This window comes from Scomber scombrus, chromosome 5, assembly GCF_963691925.1.
Source record: "Scomber scombrus chromosome 5, fScoSco1.1, whole genome shotgun sequence".
NCBI lineage: Eukaryota > Metazoa > Chordata > Actinopteri > Scombriformes > Scombridae > Scomber > Scomber scombrus.
The window spans coordinates 5,183,149-5,203,276 of NC_084974.1; the positions used below are offsets into that span (position 1 = coordinate 5,183,149).

A 20,128-nucleotide genomic window follows, 5' to 3' on the forward strand; every position below is an offset into this window, starting at 1 on the left:
TTTCTTCCAAAATTGATCATATTTTATTTGTTGTTGTTTTTAAAACATTTATGAATGAATAAAATTGATCAAATATCTTTATATGTCGCTTATTGAAACACTCAGTGCGGTTATAGCTTAATGCTAACTGGAGTGCTAACTGGAGACGGTCGCATCACACAGACTAGTCCTTACATAGAGAATAGCTTTTACTACACATTTACTCTCAATATCTGCCAGGTGGAACTGAGCCAACAGACAAAACTAACACTGGTTTGCTAATCCGTGACCTTTTTAGATTAATGAGTAAAGCCAGGAAGTAATATGTAATATGGTTGGCATGTCTGACCTGACAGTTGATCAAATGGTGAAAACTTTTGTCAAATTACATTTCACAAAAACAACCTCAAATTATGAAACATTATGCCAATAAACCTAAATGATCAAATAAAGGTTAGGCAGATATTTCCCTCTCACTCTAACTACATCAATGTGTCTCTATGTATGCAAATATCAGCTAAACAAAGCCATATCACTAGTGATGCTCTAGTGTCTTATTGTTTACATAGCTGATTGCTGATTGCACCGCTGTTCCTTAAATCCATCACTTCTTACGTTCTTAATAACTACTAGCCAGTTAAGTAATGTGTAAATCGGTTGCTAGGACACATATGTGGCCCTGCCCAATAACAACAGCCAACCATGTAAACAGGAAGTGTGATAGGAGTGACACACTATATGTTATTAAGAGTGTCAAGGGTATTAAAATAATGAGTATTATATTTGGAACTACCTTCTCTTAATGTAAACAAACATTTCTCATGTTGGCTAATAAAGTTACATATGGACAGCCCAAATACTTGTCTTCCATCTCTTGTTTATGACACATGAATCAAAAGGTCTTTGATGCAGTTTATCCATCCTGAGGAGCGCTTCGTCATTTCAGGAAAAGGTGAACTTTGCACTTCGCCTGAAAGCACACAGGAAAGAAAAAATGCTCTTACTGTAAGAACTGTTCAATATTGTGCATATAAATGGTGTGAGATGAAGGAATGGTACCTCATGCCAGCGTAGTGTAATGAGTGGCAGGGCCAGATGACAGTAGGGGCAAGTGGAGATCTGGTCTGGATCAACTCCATTAACCTGGGGCCCATTGTTGGGTCTGAATGACAGAGAGGTGGCCTTATAGGTGCCGCTTAGCTGAGGAGTGGCCCCTTGCCTGGAGAAATCATCTTCATCCTCATCCTCGTGCTCTTCCTCCTTTGGCTCAGCATCTCCATAATACCACGTGGATACTGGGAGGCACTCCAGCTGGTTTGGAGCATAAGAACAAAGATATTACTTTTATGTATGCATGTTGAAAAATGTTGCACAGTGGATTTGGGCTTAAGTAAAGAAATAGCCAGTTAAGCATTTGCAGATAGTGACATGTAAGAGGAAAAGAACTTGGCAGATGGCCTGAACAAGCAGGAACCTTCCACATTTTGACTCTATAAGAATTTGAAAAGTAACAAAACAAAAAGCATAAAACATCTGATTTAAGTTTTTACATCGTAGGTAACAAAACTGACAATGTTCTTGGATTTTTCTCTTATTTGTCAGTATAACAGGCAAAAGACAAACTTGTAACACTTTGTTTTAATACTCAACATTGATATATTAATTACTGACAGCAGTTATAAGATTTGAACTGACAATAGAATTCATAATTGTATGTCTGCTGAAGAACACTGGCAGTGGTTGTGTGTTAGCAAGTTTACTGTGCAGTATGGTAGCTAATTGTAAAAAGCAACTTCCAAAGTCCAAAATAGATATAAAGATATTTTCTGTAATGGTGTCATTCACAAGGTGTTTGATAGTCTCCTTCAATTAAAAATGTGATTTTCTTCTTATTCACTCAGTCAAATGTTTGAGCTTCACTGTGTGGAGTGATGAATGTGCAGAGTTTGATGATAGAAGACTGTTTACTTCATCTGCTGAAGGAGGAAAGTTTCCTCCATGCTCATTAAAGCATGGAGGAAATTGTAATTGTAATTCCACAATCACAATGTTATGTAGAAGAATATTACCTACCTCATGTTCCTCTATGTCTTCAGCTGGGAATGAAGCCATACATCTGCTACAGTTCACTGTTATTTTCGCTGGGGGAAAGACAATAGGGCATGGTATAAGAATAAATATTCATATTTTGGGAGTTTGATTGGGTTTATTGTGCCAAAGCCCACATTCCCTTACTCTTGTTAGGGGTACTGCTGGTAGTTTGAGGAGGACCTGAGCCATTGTCAGCAGCTGAGCAGGTCAATCTGTGCTTGGGCTGGTCCTTCAGGGTCACATAGCGGTTGCAGTCATTGCACCGCTCAGTGCGACTCCCACAGGCCTTGCTGTGTTCATCCAGGTCCTTGCAGGGCATGTCCAGCTCACAGTACTGACAAGACTGCAGGCGCTCCACACACTCATCGGACTGGGACACAGAGCAGAACAGGGTCATAGGGTGCGTTACCTATATTTAACTAATACTACAAATCTGTTAGCAGTCAGTGTTGGGGGACTCACAACAGAAATTCAAAAAAAAAAAAAAGGTAAAAATTGAATAAGCAGAGACATACTGGAGATATTCTGACTTTTACTACCTTATATGGGTTTAAGCTCCGGAAAAGGCAACAACAGTACCACTGAGCTTACCTCATGATCCATTAGTTGACAGCGTTCCATCTTCGTGTTGCATTTGGAGCATCTTACCTGCATATACACAGTTGTAAATATACAGAGAATTTAACATTTGACTCTAAGTGCGTGTGTGTGTGTGCACGTGTGCATATATCTGTGTGTGTGTGTGTATATACCACGGTGTGCTGCTCCTCTTTGTGTTGGTCCAGTTGATCTCTGGGAACTGCTTCTTCACAGTCAGGACAGACACATAAGAAGCGGCTGCAGTGCGTTTCATGCAAAGCGAAGTTGGCCTCTGCTACTTCCTTGTGGCTTAAACACAGAGGGAGATGGTCATGAAACAAAGTGTTGAAAGCCATATGTGTGTTAGAGATGCAAAGGACAGTGGTGTATATACTCGTACTGAATGGTGTACAGTACCAGCCAAACGTTCCACAGATTTTACCCCACGTTTTAATTGAAATTGGAAAGTAGCAATTTCAAGGAATTACTGTGATTAACAGCTTAAACTCCAGATTTAAAGGTCCATTAAGTACTGTGTGACCTTTATGTAACCAGATGGATTTAATTGCAGCAACAGCTGATCTGCTCAGGAGGTCCGTCATTCAACCAGTTCAGAGATTCTTCACATTTTTAACTAGAGCTGCAACAATTACTTGATTAATCCATTTGTTGATTGACAGAAAATGAATTGCCAAACATTTTGATGATTGATTGATTATTTTGAGTCAGTTCCTGCTTCTCAAATGTGAATATTTTCTGATTTCTTTAGTCCTGATTGTAAACTGAACATCTACTGGTTGTAGACTATTGACCAGGACAAAAAAAGACATTTTTTGGTTGCATTTTGGACTTTGGGATGCAGTTATAAACATTTTTCAGCATTTTCTGGCATTTTATAGACCAAACGACTAATCGATTAATCAAGAAAATAATTGACAGATTAATTGATTCTGAAAATAATGGTAAGTTGCAGCCCTGTTATTATAAATGGCTGGTTGACTGTGTATATACAACACATGAAAGTGTATCAACAACATGTGTCCTACTGATGAATGTAAAGGAAAACTTGTTCTTTCACATTTTGGAAAAGTATTCATCTTAACGAAAATGAAAGTGAAGTGTTTGTTTTGTTCTCGTTGTCATCTGAACAAAATGTAACTGAACATTCCTCTCTATGACCCTAATGAAAGTGAAAGGCCTTTCCTATGAACCCTGACATGTAGCCTACTTATGCCAACACTTATAAAAACACCATTAAAACACCTGATTTCACATAGCTTTACATCAGATATGCATTATATGTGTTAGGATGTCCAGTTTCTCACAGATTGGTGAGGTGTTAAATATTGTTCAGTTTAATTTATGCAGTTATGTAACCACAACCAACCTGTCAACGCCCTAACTGATTCACGTCTTATTGACACTATATTCAAATTTACAGTAATCAGAATACCATTACACAACCAGACTTTTGAAAGTCATTTGGTGCCCTGGAAAGTTTGACAAAGTCTTTTCTCACCACTGGCCGCAGGTGCGTGTTGCTTCCGTCGTATCCATTTTGACAGAGGTCTTTAAAAATGACCCACTGACAGCAGAGGACGATCCTGGATCCTTCACCAGAACAGAAAGTGAAAATATCTTTCACCACATGATGAAATTCTTCGAACGTGACACAGGGTGGCGCTAAAGATCCCTCCATATGATTTATGATTTCAATCAAGTGACGAGGATTACTTTGTATAAAACTACTGATTGACATGATGGGTGAGAGATGAAGTCAGTATTCAGTTAATTCATTAGCAAATGTCTCAACGGTTAAAAGGTAATGAAGAGGCAATGTCAGATTTTAAAAATGTGACTTTTGTTTTTTCTGTATCATGACATTGCTGCCATCGCGATAGGAAAGATATCATATCTATATTACACTCAGTGAGCTGAAGAAAACACGTCCAGGTATGAGTAATAATCAATGGCATTTCAAATGTTCATAAAGTTATTAAACTATATTTACCATAAGTGTTGATACAGTAGCCTACTTAAACGTTAGTAAAAAAGTGTTTACATGTCTTGGGGTGTTACATTATGATGGAGAAGATACAAAAAGACATTAAGCAACACAACTATGCACTGAATATTTGATTGCTGTTGACTAATACACACATTAACCAATTGATACAGATTTTTACTGAATGTTATATTAATCTATATGAGCCCTTATTTGTTTTCTCATCTCTCGACCATAGACTGTATATAAAAGCTCTCGACTCTATACTGCATGAAAAGGTCAGATGATCATCACCGACATCTACCATGATACTAATGATGAGCTCATAAAATATGATGCATTGCATAGGTTATATTACCCTACTGTAAAAGCTGGACTGTAAATGCATTAAGAATAACGAGCCAGTAATGTAAGCATCAAAGAGGTGTTTTTCTGCATAATGCAAATAATCCCACTTTTTTTTAATGCTGCTACATTGCAACTTTTATTCAAGTCATATTTTAAAGGCAAGACTTTTACTTTAGTTTGACGGTGTTGCTATGCTACTTTTCTTAAGTAAAGGATCCCTTACTTTTTTTCTTAAGTAAAATAATCTGAATACATGTTTCACCACTGCATCCTAATACAAAGTAGCCTTTGCCATATGTTTGCCATTGTACAGTAAATGTACCCTACAACCTACAATGCGTTCATGTGCCCATTCCGCTGTTTCCGATAGTTCTTGAATGCAGCACAAAAACAGTTTGGAAGGAAGGAAACGCTTCAGCACGTCGCCTTGGAGACAGCTGCCGGAAGTAACGACTGTTATGGTGAGAACAGCTGAGTCTTTAACCACTACTTAGTTTGATGTAAAGCACAATAAAGTAACATTATTATTATTTCCTGTAGCTAGCTGTTAGCACGTTCCTGACGCTGTGTTCAAGTTGGCTTGTGTTGTGTTGCTTTAGTCTCGCGCACAAACTGTTGCTGTGATTTGTTCGCGCGCCTTTCCTCATAGTAAAATATGACAAAAAGATCAACTTATCTGCTGTATTAAGACATTTGTTTTTAATGTCAAGTGTTTATAAGTTGTTCCAGCAAACATCTGATACACAAACAGGACTTAAAATGCACTTTAAACCTTTGTAAGTTAAAAGTTTTCGTGAAGCGAGTGTGGAAGTGTAAAGTTCACTAGTCTATTTTAATGAACGCTTATATTGTGTTGTGTGTATGCCAATTATACATTATAAGACAGTTTAAAAGACAATGGGTTTGGAGGGTCCTCCACTATAAATATGTGGTCGATTTGAATCCCATTTCCTGTATTTTATACAGGATTAGGGTAATGTGCAACAACTGTAGGCTCCAGTGCATTTATCTCTTTTTCTATTCAATTCTTTTAAAGCTAACTAGTATACACACTGTGTGGATTACACATGTCAACATACTGGCTACTTGTTTTTTTTTAACCTATCTGATGCAGAAAGCAAAAAACATGTAGGCCAACAAAACTAAATGACCAAATATGTGTATGCACATTTCAGAAAGTTTTTGAACATATAAGGCTGTTTTGTATAAATCATAGTATTTCTAAGCCTAAAAAATAATATCCCAGCTTACAAATTCTGAAACAATTTGACACAAGGAACATTAATATATGTGCTATTTTCATTTTGAGTACACTATCTAAACATGTCTTCTGATTTAACATGAAACATATGATATTAGGTGTTAATATAATGTATTTGATTCATAAATATGGTAAACTAGTCAGAATTACCCTAATCCACCCTACATTTAGGGACTATGGTGATACAAAATCCAAGAAATAATGAAGTTAGTCATAATGATTTATTCTGCCAGAAAGTATAGTACCACCTACCTAGACTGGTAACATATGGACTGGTTTACCTCAGAGAGGCCAAAGACTCTTTAAAACAAAGAGTCTCAGAATTTTAATAGCTTTATTCTATTTGTAATAATGTAATAAAGGCAGATTTCCCAGTTTTTTTCCCATATGTAGACCACTTTAGACCGTGCAGGAATAGATGAAAAAACAGTGATCGCCCGTGGAGATGACGCAGTGTGGTTAAAAAATAATAATAAACGAATGGGAAAGTGGGGGGAGACATGTCCCCCCTGCCCCCAGTGGAAATTACGCCCCAGAACTAGCGTTACAAGTTCAGTATTATTGACTATGTAGCCTATGTGCTATACATTCTGTGAATGAACAAACTATATGTTATCATTTATCTAACTAAACTTCTCATTTTCCTAGAGGTTTGAAAAGAAGCCAAAACAGAAGTGGGCACAGGTTCACTTAGAAGGGCTGTCTGCCCTCATTCACCTCCAGCCCACCTTCACCTCCATCTAGTCTCTCTGCCTGGCAATGTCCCGCTCAGCCATGCCGTTCCTCAGTGTTGAGGCCACAGCCCCAGATTCTCTGTCCCTTCTCCACCAGCGCCTGTTGTTAGCCGAAGAGCAAGCTGAAGCTCTTATTCAAGACATTAGCTCACTGGGAGTTTCTGGCGACCACATCATAGGATCTTCAGAGACAACGGTTGCCAGTCAACGGCCTGTGAGTCTACTGAAGATACGTCAGGTCCTGGGGGATGAGGGCACGCCATGGCAACAGAGTGACTCTCTAGTGAGGCGAATGTGTCGCATGGAAAGTCTGCTACACACTCTGAAACTCACTGTCTTTCATCTGGAGACTGAGAAAGAGATGAATCCTTCTGACACAGGTAACTGCTGATGTGTAATCCTATTAACCAAGACAGGGAAGATTGGAAAAAACATAACTTATCCCACATATAGTGCTATGTTACAGCAGCAACTCATATCAGGATACAGCTGTGCAATGGAAATATCTTATGAATAAATATGACACAAGAATTGTTGATATAATGTGCGAATACAACTAAAACATGATGTGTAAATGTGAGATTAGTGGTGCAGAAATAAACAGGGGAAAACCGGAAGTTCATGTTCCATTTTTTCCTATTTGTGCAGCTCGTCTGGAGCAACAGCTAGCAGCACTGCAGCAGGAGAGTGAAGAGGAGCAGCAGGCTTCCTGTAGGGTGGTGTTGAAGCTCAGGGATCAACTTCACCAGGCTTACCAGGAGAGAGATGAAGCATGCACAAAGGTGCAGCACATGGGAGGGACACTGGAGACAGCTACTGCTGCCAAGGTAATAATATAAAGAAAAAGAAAATACTTCTATTTTTGTCATTTTGACTATAATTTTTGTTTTAGGATGATATTTTACTCAATATTTTCATTGTAGGCAGTACTTAAGAATGATGGTTACAGTGTGCAGTGTTATGGTGAAGGAGTGCAAACTTCATAGCTTTGAGGAAAATACATTACATCATACTTATAGCTTCTGGGCCAATCAGATGTAAAGTGAATGGATTTAGACAATAATTAGAAGGAACCATTTTTAAATAATTCAATTTTACAACAATATAAAACACAAACTTCATTAAGAATTGGATATGCAAAAAAGGCAACACAGTAATAAAAAAGAAAGAATATCATGAATTGAAGTAACATCATTATAAAGTGCTCCTGCCAATGATGCTGTTTTGTTAAATGCTGTGATAGGAAGTGTGGCCAAAACAAAAAGTACAAAGAAGTACATTAATATTTAACAAACTGCAGACTTCTCTAGGGTTCAAAAGTCATGTTCTGCCTTCAGCATTCCACCCACTGTCTTACACATTATGCTGTGTAACCCAAACTAATCTTATGCCAGAATTAGAAATACCTGCGTATATGTATGCATATATGTACATATATGTATCAGCATTATGTGTCATTTCTCCATAATATGTTTTCTGAAGCAGGATAGCCAGGAATGAAATCAAAACTGAAAAAAATCATTTTATTATGATTATATTGTGAAGTTGGTTGAAATTGTATTTTCATTGATTCTCAGTAATCAATTAATCGTCTCTCACGGCTCAGATTTCACTTTTAATAAAGTCTCTATTAGTGTGAGAGTGCACATACAGTGTGCAAAGTAACCACCACCACCTGTTATTTCGCAATTTATCATTTATTTTACTTTTGTTGAGGGATTTCTGTTTTTTTTTCATCTTCTCTTTAGCCTATGTAACAGATAATTTTGAGGTTGTTGCAAGAGTTACTACAGAGATCAGCGTTTTCTTGCCAGGAAACACAAATTGCATAAGTGTGTATGGTGATGTAAAATCAGTGGTGATCATATCTTTCTGTACAGATGGATGTCGCTCTGGCTGCAGAGGAGCTGAAGATTCTTAAATTAGAGATGAGTGAGAAACTGAAGGAGGTAAGTGGCTGGTTTCTTTAGCAGTCAGAGCACAAAATTTCATTGTATGGAAATGCACTGATGGCATTTTAACACACGTGACAAATACAGTCCCTTGATCCTTATTTTAGCCCTTTTACACCTAGCACCGCACTGTCAAACAATTATTCTATTAGCACTGACCAACTGAAAATGAACCATAGCAACAAACCTGTCTACTGTCCAGATGAAGGAGCAGATGAGGCAGGAGTCGGCCTGTTCCCGCGAAGCCATGAAATCTCACTGTGAGCTTCTCCAGCGGGTTAAGGAGATGGAGAGAGTGATGGAGATGGAGAGGAGACAGGTACATCTTAAGAAAGCCGAATGAGAGATGAACATTTGTAAACGGCAGCTGACGTGCCATTTGATTGTGGTCTCGCAGGCTTTGCTGTTGCAGTCAGATTGCCAGACGCTGAATGTGGAGGTCCAGACCGGCCGGCAGAGACTTGAGGAAGAAAGAGAGATAAGCAGGCAGCTCAAAGAACAGAGAGGTTAGGAATGTCAAGGGATGCAAAAACAGTCTGATGTGGCACTATAACGCTGAATGCTGCTGTATGGCTTTTGAGGGGAAAAAGGAGATGTAGATAATATAAATCACTGTATATTTTTAATAGCTGCCAGTGAAGAGTACAACTATTCTGCATTTTTGCTTAATAAATGACTTAATCTATTTTCAAAACGATTTATAGGCCATGTTTGCGCAGGCGAAACAAGCTGAAAACTCAACTCTACCTTATTAGTATTTCTCAGTGCTACAGATACACAAGATGTTCACATTTTGAACCACATTTTTCCATTTACTTTTTTACAGAAATGAAGGACTCCCTCGTGTTTGAGTTAAAAACCGAACTGAAAGTAAGTCAAAAGAGAGAGCAATTCAGTCAATTCTCACCTGTGAACTCTACAATGCATACGACCGTGCTGTATTTATGTTGCTGAATATTGTATGTGTGTGTTTCAGTGGCAGCAGAGAGAAAACAGTAAGCTACAGGAAGAGGGCAGAGAGCTAAGAGCTGCTGTTGATAGAGTCCAGGTCAGGAGCTTTACAGCGTTTCCTACTGCAGGAATGTTTCTTTCTTCATTCGTTCTTTAAGCCATGCAACTGTTTTAGACTGTTTCATCACAGTCATCAAAGTAAAAGTAACAATGTGTTTTCCAGGCTTGAAAATATGACAGTAATGTTCAAAATATGTTGAATTATAACAACCCAAGTAACAAGTTTCCAAGATATATGGAGAAAAAAATGAAAACAACACACATCTTAAAATTTGTAGTTCTTTCATACATTTAAATGTAATTATGATAACTGTGTAGGAACACTTTTTCCCTCTGATTTTCAGCTTTTAGTGAAATGTTCAGTTATTAAGTGTAATTTGACAGCAGTGTCTAATTTTCTGCACATCTGTTTATGTGTTTATATTTTCATAAACAGACCCTGAACAAGCAGCTGCAAAGTCAGTGTTCACAGCTCAGTTCAGCCCTGCGTTCACTCACAGTGGAGAATGCACAACAACAGTGTGAACATCAGGCCAGCTTAAAGGTATACACACACACACACACACACACACACACACACACACACACACACACACACACACACACACACACACACACACACACACAGACAGACAAAACAGACATGTTTCTCTCTGTGTCTTTAGGTCGAAAGGAGTCGTACGGTGAAGCAGCTGCAAGAGCAAAACCTGCTGCTGGAGGCAGCCAGACACAGTATTCAGACTGAGCTGCAGGTGGTGCTCACAGACAAAGTTAACCTGCAGATGGAGCTGTGAGTTTGGCTTTTTACACTCACACACACACACTTATCTCACACTTTCAACAGGCTTCTTTTTTTTTTCACAGCAACATTTTGGCTCGCAGCGTTTGCATAGAAAAAGGTGTTCAGTCACAATGATTGTCTCCACCTGGGAAATACACCAATGCTGTAATTAAGATTGAGACAGCAGGAACAATTAACAGATGACAAGCATGCAGGTGCTCAGAATATTGAATTTCATTGGAAGACTCACATAAGCAAGGTTTTATGTGGCAGAGTAAAGTATGTTAATAATTCCTTTTATATAAAACTAACTCATTTTAAATATAGCTGGACAATTTGAGCTGAAATCAATATTATTAATAATGTGTCATATTTCACATTGTTGCTATACATCACAATATTAAAAATGAAAGATCACATGGCTGTTTTTTTGTTTTATATCATATTTTTTAAAGCACAGAGTTTTGGGTTGCGGTCAGTGTTTATGAGCATACATTTCTTTCCATTTCGTTACTTTAATAAAAAAAAATTGATGTTTTTAAAAAAAAAACTCTCAGCCAGACGGAACAGAGATATAATGGGTCATGCATAATAAGCAGTGGTGAAGCACTGCATCGTTTACTACATTTTCTCTCATATTTTCCAAGTCACTGTCTCATAAGAGAAGAGGTTTTATGGGCTTTGGTGTGAGAGGAGATAATATGTGAGAATAGCAGGGTTAGACAAATATATAGGTTTGCAATATCTCAGAATGACATTTTTCCTTTATTAAAAAATAAAGCCACTGCTGTCAAGTGTTTCTCAGAAGTTTCTCAGTTGTTGACTCTTCTTTGGTGTCTTTATTTAATGAATCCTGTCTCACTGTTCTGGTTATCTAAGCACCTAAAGTACTGATATGAGTGTCGGATTCAGTGGGGAGATTCATTATATGATGGTTTAAATGCTGCTTTGGAGGCGGTCTCTCTCTGGGAAAACATTAATGGTCAAATTTGAAAAAATTAATAAATAAACTGAGAAAAGTAGACAAGTGGATTTTTTTAATGTACCTTTTTAATGTGAATAAAATCTGTCTGTCTTCAGGGAGAAGCTCAAAGGTGAACATGATCTGCTCCGGCAGAGCTCCTTGATCGCACAGGAGACGGCGCTCACTCAGAAGGAACTGCTGGAGCGAACCTTTGAGAGGCAACGGGGGGAACTGTGCGCGGCCAGAAAAGAGGAGGAGGCAATGAGGAAACATCTGGAGGGTTTCAAAGCTGAGGTACATTCAACACATGCAGCATTACTTTTTGTGTGATGGATGAGTACAATGTAGAGCAATCCCTCTTCTGTGTGTCTCTGCCCTCTCTGTGAACACCAGTTATGTCTGATTGTCACTAAGCTGGAGGGTGAGCGGAGCAGTCTGGAAACCCAGCTAAGTGAAGCCAAGGTAGGATTAGCTTGTACCATGCCACATCGTGTACTTCATGTATTCAGTAGTTGATTATTACTGGTGTCTTGTGTCATGCTGGTGGCCTGTGAACCTGTACATGTCAGCTGGAGGTGGGATCCCTGATGTCAGCTTTAACGAGTCAGCGGGACGAGAACAGGAGGCTCATGGGAAAAGTGGTGAGAGACAGAACACAACTGTTGTGATCATCTGCGTCATTACAGCTGTCATTGATGATCTCATAGCACCTTCCTGCTCCTTTAAATAAGACAGTGTGTCTAAACTTTTGACTGCCAATGCACAGACTATATTTTCACACACCTGCTTCTGTTGTTGTATCCAGCATGCTTTGCAGCAGGTGGACCAGACACTGAAGGATCGCAACAACAAAAACATGCTAGCCAATAAGGAAGGGAAACTAAAGGTATAAAACACACACAAGGTCATTTTTTCTTGAGGGATTAAGACATAAATGAATAGTGAAACATGGGACTGTGTTTTTCAGGAGTTGCACAAACATAGTGGCACATGTCTCCCTTAAGGACTTCTGTTTAAAATGCATTCAAGGTACATTGTTGGTTAGGCATCAACTTTATTACTGAAATGTCTCACAGCTCACTGAACACTGAATTGCGAGTGTGTCCACATGAGATAATTGACTTAGATTAGAGTTTGATTGATATGGTTTCTAAAGTTTGAGGTGGTTGTTTGAGTCGAGCTGCATGTAAAAACATTTAGTGCTTATATTTAATAACCTTAATTGTGATTGTTTGTATTAATAAAACGTGGTTAAATGTGACAAAAATTCTGGGATTATTCCCCCGGATTTTATTCCTTTCAGAGCTGCTGATTTTTACTATTACGTGACAATTAAACAGTGAAACGTGTCTTACTTGCTTAGCAGTTCTTTAAAAGGGATGGAGCAGCATAATATATTGTAGCTTTTACAGACTCTTGCTGCTAAAAAGGAAATGAACCATGAACAACAGTGGCAGACCTACAGTTTATTTCCTTTCCTACAAACAGCCTAAACATTGGTGTGAACTTGATACATCCACCTGAACAAGTGCACTTACAAAACTTACAACCCACGATGAGCAGTAATGACTCCTGCTTTTTTTCCTATAGATCGATGAGCTGGAGGTCTTGCAGAGTGTCTGTGATCCTGCAGGGAAAGCTGTCAGTCAAACCCTGGAAAACATCCTGGCCTCTCATAACAGACTCCAGACCCAGCAGCAGGAGCTGGGGGGTCAAGAGCAGGAGCTGGACACTCTCAAGAAGGACAGGTCAGAGCTGCATGCTTAGATGAAGAAGCGCTATGGAGCGTCAGGTTTATTATGTTAGATCATATTTTATTTATGGATCATATGAAACTGAGTAACTGGTGGTGTTTTGTGTTCCTCTGTGACAGGCTGCAGGTCCAGAGAGACATCAGGAAACACCAGACAGAGGTGGAGAAACTCCAGCAGCTCCTGACATCTTCTCACTCCAAGAACAACGGAGCTGTAAGAACACACTGCTTCTTCACCAGATGCACTCATATAAAAAATTTGATATGAGTTATAAATGTTAGGGAATATAGGAATATCCATATTACAGCACAAAGCTGATTAGATTTGATGGTAATTAGGTTTTTAATATCTGTAGATTACATTTTATTGTATGTTAAATATAGGCTGTATTTTTAAAAAATGAGATGAGATCAGAAAAGTCAGATTAGGAGACTTTTTCTCATACAATCTGACAAATCCGTAATAATCCTCTCACACGACAGAATTTATTTAGATGATCTGGAGGACGAGTGGTTTGGATAATTGCTTGAAGTGAAATAGTCGGTCAGCTTTACAAATGATTTCACTTGAATCATCATGCACAGAAAGGTCAGTTAACTGTTAGATCCTGTTAGGTTTCAATAATTCATGAAATACCATAGCTGAGCAGTGAGATGAAACACACATATTTTTCCTGCTGATGGCTCCACATCATTAACTGAAATAAACTTCACAGTCAACAAACGGCTGTCACATTTATTGATCAGAAGGTTTTGTGAATTTAGAGAGGCACTCGTAACATTTGCCGTTACTGCCTATGTCAGCAGCAACTAACATGGGGCCTCAGACCCCCAGGGGACCCAAAAGTTCTGCACACAAAGCTTATGTACAGTTCTAACAATGTACAATATACCCCAAGTTCACTGTGTGTCAGTTAGTTAGTTTCAGTTTGAATAACATGATTGAAAATATGCAGCACAAAGGAATAACAGCAGCTGAAATGATCAGGGCCTGAAGGCAGGTGCTGCAGTATGACCTAATGTTGCAGCCTTGCCAAAATCGAGTTTTAATACTTGTACTATTTTATTAATAATGTGCTGACATGACTCATATTCCTAAATACATTCTGGATTAATTAAATTACAACAAATGTGGGGGCATGTACTGCAGCAGAGGAGTACTGGTTCTAGTACATGACTCTGGGTAAAATATAATGAAGGTGTCATACTGTATGTAGCCTGTTGTGCTCCAAATCTTAAAGGCACTCAAAGCTGACAAGTTACATACACAATGCACAAAGAGGGGGGAAGCAAATGATCAATAAGGGCACACAGCCCTTTGTTCTGGGGCAATCTAAGTATGTACACAAAATGTATGTATAACTAAAACTGTGTGTGTGTGTGTGTGTGTGTGTGTGTGTGTGTGTGTGAATCCTTTAGTTTGAGTCCTTGCAGAAGTCCTTGGACACAGCAGCAGTGGACAATAAGAGGCTGGCCAAGAGTCTGGAGCTGGCTGTGTCCACCAACAGCAGTTTACATAGCAGACTGGAGCAGGCCAGAGACCAGTACCAGGGTACTATCACACTGAGGTAAACAGTCAGAAAACATGCGTGTGTGTGTGGGTGTGTGTGTGCGCGTGTGACTTGATGTATGTATGTGTGATTAAGATATCTAATACAGCATGTTATTGCAGAGATGAGGAGCTACGGGAGGCTCGGTCAAAGATTCGTCATCTGTCTGAGGAGCTGAACGCTTTAAAGCAACAAATGAGGGAAGACTGCAAATCGTCTGTGAGGGCACTGCAGCGTGAAATCTCCGAGGTGCAAAATAATAGCAAACTTTCCATTTTGTCATATTGATTTTTGACACTGATGTGTTTCCACACTAAATGGTCACATCGATCTCACAGTTTTTGGAAAAGACGTTCAAATAGGACTTGAAGTAAAATTTGGAGGTGTCCAAAAACAGCTTAAGCTGCTGAGAGATTTACTGAATGTAAATACTGGATGTAAATATTTATGGATATACATAATCCTTATTGAGAAGCTAATTCTGACTGTGCTGTTTTCCTTTGATGTAGTGTACAAAACAGTAGAGGCTGCCAAGCTTCTCATCTGTCTCTTTGTTTACTGCATCCATTCTTTCTCAAAAATTAATTAGCTAATATTTAATCAATGTGAAATTCATTTAAAAAATCCTGCGCTCCAGATTTATGCTTTGTCATTACTATTTGTGTGTGTGTGTGTGTGTGTGTGTGTGTGTGTGTGTGTGTGTGTGTGTGTGTGTGTGTGTGTGTGTGTGTGTGTGTGTGTGTGTGTGTGAATTCTCCCTCGTCCTTCCCCCAGCTGAAAGTGACAGTTAAGGATTCTTCGAGCAGGTCAGGTGACCTGTCCGAGGCCAATCGAGAGCTGCGTCGACGGGCGTCTGAGCTCGAGCGGCTGGTGTCCAAACAGAAAGCTTGTATCAAAGAGCAGAAGAGCCAGCTGAGGCAGCAACAGAAGAATGGACATTTACAGGACCACTGTGAGAGAGTGCAGGTAGAGTTACTTCACCTTGCACACAGTAATCATGTTAGAGAGGCAAGTCTGAGAAACAGTGAGTGAAAAACACTTCTCGCTTCTTCATCAGCAACTTTTTAGTTTCCATGAGTAGCAGCAGCAGCTAACAGGTTAGATATGAAGCTGGTGAGTAAATGCCGTTTGTCAGAATTAATTATTAATAATATTTTATTATTATTAATAACATAACATATTGTTAGTAGTATATATAGAGATAATATTATTGATACTTGTACTGTCCTTTTTTCTCTATTAAATCCAGAAAAGTGCAGAAACAGGAGAGATGATTGGGATAGGGTTTGAGGCCAGGACAGGTACATGCAATTCATGATAGAAGAACCTTAAACATGAGTCAGTTTCCAGATAAAAGTTTTGTATCATTTGGATTAAAGGTGGATCTTTTTCACAGAGCTTAAAGGAGAGTAGCAGGGATCAGCATGAGAAAGAACCAGCTGACAGGAAGCTCCAGGATGTCAAGGTGGACTCCAAGCAGGTGAGTGTCTTCAAACTGTTTTTTCCCCTCCTGCTTTAACTTAATATTACCGTAAACACTGGTGTATAAGTTGCACCTTAAACGCAATTTATTTTCATTGATAAGTGGGGTGCGTCTTATACACCAGTGTGACCTATCCACCTTTAAAATACAGAGAGATGTTGGATATGATTGTAGCTATGTAAAAGGCCGTCTACACTAATAACAATAACTATAACTATAAAGATAACGATCTGTGTGTCTACAGCTAATTAAAATAGTCTATTGATGACCCGTGCTGATTCAGTATTTACAGACCAAACTGACCAAACTGACAGCAGCAGATGTTGAAGCGCAATGAGTAAAAGCACACAGATGAGCAGCTTTTATTGAGCTGTGGCAGAGACACACAGTGTGAGCACAGATCTGAAGCCTAAAAGATTCATTAACTTTGTTGTTTTTCCACTGGATGGAACAGAGGATGATGCTCTGTTTGACTCTGGGACTGAGGACAGTATGTTTGGTGAGACTTACTGCGACTTGCGTGCAATATTTACGAACGGCGACAGCTCTGATGAAGAGTTTTTGGGACTCGATTAAGCACACAGATACACACTGTATTAAATATATAAAGTTACAGTGTTCTTTTAAAAGGCTTAATTGAAACTCAGCCTAACCCGAACCTGGTCAGAGTTAATATACTGGTTCAGTTCAGCTAAGCAAATCATCACTGGACCATTAACCATCAACCCGACACACTGTTTCAGGTGTAGCATATGTATAAAGTATATATATATATATATATATATATATATATATAGAGTATAAACATATGTGTTTAGAAATGAATAGCTACTGGTGCATTCAAATAAACCTTTAATAGAAAAGCGTTTCCCCACGCATGACACCCTCCAAAATAGGCTGCGACTTATACACCGGTTTTTACGGTATTCATTTTGTGTGTAGTTAATCTTTTTATATATATATATTTTAATACTCAGTGACTTTTCAAGAGCCACTAATGTCTAAAAACACCTCTGGCTAAGTGTTAGTTCCATATGATGTCTTAATACTTCTGCATCTGACTCCAAATGTTAATATAGTCGTGGTCAGAATGAATAATAAATTCTATTGATTTGTGTGAAAAGTGTAGCTTTTGAGCCACCTTTCAGTTCAGACTCACTTTAAATGAAGGGTTTCATGTATATTTGTAGGTTTAAGATTTAAAGTTTAATTCTCAGTTCTCTTGGGCTTACAGGCATTTTAAGATTAAACTGAAAATTGCATCATCAGCAAGTGACAAACAATACTTTTTATTTTCTAAAATCCTGACATCTGTAATGAGGTTGCTTTACTCCAGCAGATTAAGGAGGTTTGTTACGACCCAGCTCGATAAGGGAAGGGCAAGCAACATAAAACCAGATGCAATTGGTAAAATAAAATCATTTATTTACAAGGAACAAAAAACACAAGAGAAGAGCTACAAAGGAAAAAGGGCCTTTGGGTGCTGTTGATATAAAAAAACAAAAACAAATACAAACCATTAAAATACTAACGAAAATTAACTTGATCTTAAAGTAACAAAAAAAAAAAAAAAAAACCTTATCTAATTCTTGTCAATGTCAATTTAATGTCATCCCAGCCTTACTGGCTCACATATCCCCAGAAACACCAGTTGGATATTTGTGTAACCTAACATGGAGAAATTTGTGCTGAAACAAGAACCCCTTTTTTATCTCACAAACCAAAAAAACAATCAAAACAGCACCCTTGCTTCTCCCAATCTCCCTCTCATTAGTTTCACAACCAACTAATTAAATAACAAGGCCAAAAATGTGTAAATTCTGTCCCCAATTGCACTTTCTGGATGTATTTTATACATGATCCCTTGATAATATATAAATGTATTAAACTAAACTAAACTATCAAATCAGCATGTTAGCATTGATGTTGTAAGCAAACCAATCCTACAATGCAAAGTGTCCATCTGTAGCATGACGTTTTGACTGTTTGGACAGATGAGAGGAGTCCAAGCAAATACAGCAAATATGGCCCAAGACAAACCACTCACTGAATGTCACTCCAGACTCCTTCAGACTAAATGAACAGTTGCACCTGATTTTGTGCTTATTGGTCCATTATAAATGAATATGTTTGATTCTCGCTGGGTTTTGAAGGTTTTAAACAAGCGGGAGGCGGAGTGGGAGAGGTGGACGTCTACCATCCAACGCTGGGAGGACAAGAGAGAGCTGGCTCACGTCGCTGGAAAACCCAGCCTGTGAGGACACAGCTGGTGACACATTGATAATGACCCACACACACCCACACGCACACCAAAACACACACGGACTTGAGCGCCACAGTGATCCTTTGTATTTATTCAGACATCAAACAGTGACCAACAGCGAGGAAACGATAGCAGCCACACGTGAACCAGCAGCTGAATCAGATGTGTATGTGGAGTGTTTGTGTGTGTGTGTGTGTGTGTGAATTTTGATTAGAATTTCGAGTTGATCAGCTTTGACCATGAGGGAAGGAAACATGCACTCTCATCAAAACCAACTGTACAACCATAACATCTAATATACGTCTCCACTGTACAAAGATTCTCATTCTTTTGTAGCAACATATTCTTTATACAAAAGTAATTTTTTTTAATAACACTGTGTACAAATGCTTTATTCTCCATTAACCACAGTTGTACTTTATTATGTACAGAGTGTTGGCTTCTGTTATTCGGTGAGTTAACTGTGAATATATATGATGTGACCTCATGCTCTCACTTCCACTTTGATTCCCGGCTTGTTTAAGATATTTCAGAGTTTATCAGGGAAACGCAGGGACGCGAATAATCCAATAGCTGAGGTTCTTCCATTTCCAATAGAAAGGGCTCAAATACTTGAATCAGTTGATGGCCCTGCCAAGAATTCCAGTGAGGAAAAACAATCTTCTTCTTTTCTGTCCAATGTTTGATAAATACACCAGCTCCGTTGTGTTTGTACTGTAGTCTGAGTTGAATGTAGATACACAAAGATAAGCATCCACCCTTTTTTGGTGCTGCACTTGGCTACAAATCCTGAGAAAAATCATCAACCATGAGTCCGCTTTCTGTTTTTTTTTTGTTGTTTTTTTGTTTTTTTTTGTAAAAATTGACAAATCTTAAAAACCCTACAAATACTCACAGTAACAAGAGACCAGTGCAGGCAAACGATACAACAATTATGACGGCTGAACAGTGACCATCACTCTCTGCAGCCACAAGAGCGCAGCATCGCGACACGAATCACACTCCAGTACCGAATTGAGAGACCAGCAACATTTTTGGGAGGCACGAGGATGCTACTGATCCCAGTTCATTTTTAAATTGGTCCTTGTACAGTTTACATCAGGGACTGAAATCACTGGTTGTTGCCAATCCTTAATCTACATCATCTGATATGCTGAGATTTTTCTATCTGATGCTACAAAGAGAAACAATTGAAAAAACATGTTACTCAATTAAAAACAAAAATAGCTTATGAACCCTACGCATGATGAGTGTGATATATCGGCTAAAATACAAAAATATATGATTTGAAAATAAATGTAAACATAGAAAAATATATATAATCAAATGATATAGTATGTACATGATCGATGGTCATGTGACCCATGCTTTAGT

At 38.6% G+C, this 20,128-nt stretch overlaps 2 protein-coding genes across 3 annotated transcripts; one reads left to right on the plus strand and one right to left on the minus strand.

Moving 5' to 3' along the window:
* Positions 1 to 121: 121 nt before the first annotated feature.
* Positions 122 to 4,250, minus strand: xaf1 (XIAP associated factor 1). Its single transcript, XM_062419377.1, has 7 exons — positions 4,169 to 4,250; positions 2,823 to 2,958; positions 2,662 to 2,718; positions 2,215 to 2,440; positions 2,053 to 2,120; positions 1,039 to 1,290; positions 122 to 949 (listed from the first exon to the last, which is right to left on the minus strand). The coding sequence occupies exons 1-7, from the start codon at positions 4,204 to 4,206 to the stop codon at positions 917 to 919; spliced, it is 810 nt and encodes a 269-aa protein (XP_062275361.1). The 5' UTR covers positions 4,207 to 4,250; the 3' UTR covers positions 122 to 916.
* A 2,670-nt stretch (positions 4,251 to 6,920) lies between these two features.
* ccdc150 (coiled-coil domain containing 150) lies at positions 6,921 to 18,779 on the plus strand. Of its 2 annotated transcripts, XR_009925164.1 has the most exons (21): positions 6,921 to 7,377; positions 7,646 to 7,824; positions 8,878 to 8,946; positions 9,152 to 9,268; positions 9,347 to 9,455; positions 9,776 to 9,819; positions 9,926 to 9,997; positions 10,397 to 10,504; positions 10,626 to 10,750; positions 11,822 to 11,999; positions 12,099 to 12,167; positions 12,275 to 12,346; positions 12,511 to 12,591; positions 13,296 to 13,453; positions 13,579 to 13,672; positions 14,878 to 15,026; positions 15,131 to 15,257; positions 15,783 to 15,974; positions 16,066 to 16,121; positions 16,258 to 16,309; positions 16,405 to 16,479. XR_009925164.1 is itself a non-coding variant. In XM_062418906.1 (20 exons), the coding sequence occupies exons 1-20, from the start codon at positions 7,023 to 7,025 to the stop codon at positions 18,747 to 18,749; spliced, it is 2,487 nt and encodes an 828-aa protein (XP_062274890.1). In that variant the 5' UTR covers positions 6,921 to 7,022; the 3' UTR covers positions 18,750 to 18,779. The 2 variants fall into 2 exon arrangements, 1 of the variants encoding a protein (XP_062274890.1); XM_062418906.1 differs by lacking the exons at positions 16,066 to 16,121; positions 16,258 to 16,309 and adding an exon at positions 18,645 to 18,779 and having other exon boundaries at positions 16,405 to 16,488.
* The last annotated feature ends 1,349 nt before the right edge of the window (positions 18,780 to 20,128 follow it).

Bases quoted from the DNA above. Each gene is read 5' to 3' on its own strand.
- xaf1 (XM_062419377.1), bottom strand. From the start codon at position 4,206: ATGGATACGACGGAAGCAACACGCACCTGCGGCCAGTG. The intron at 2,959-4,168 runs GTGAGAAAAGAC...TCTGTGTTTAAG, and splicing joins ACACGCACCTGCGGCCAGTG to CCACAAGGAAGTAGCAGAGG. The intron at 2,441-2,661 runs GTAAGCTCAGTG...TCTGTGTCCCAG, and splicing joins GTCAACTAATGGATCATGAG to TCCGATGAGTGTGTGGAGCG.
- ccdc150 (XM_062418906.1), top strand. From the start codon at position 7,023: ATGTCCCGCTCAGCCATGCCGTTCCTCAGTGTTGAGGCCACAGCCCCA. The intron at 8,947-9,151 runs GTAAGTGGCTGG...TCTACTGTCCAG, and splicing joins TGAGTGAGAAACTGAAGGAG to ATGAAGGAGCAGATGAGGCA. The intron at 15,975-16,404 runs GTAGAGTTACTT...TCTTTTTCACAG, and splicing joins ACCACTGTGAGAGAGTGCAG to AGCTTAAAGGAGAGTAGCAG.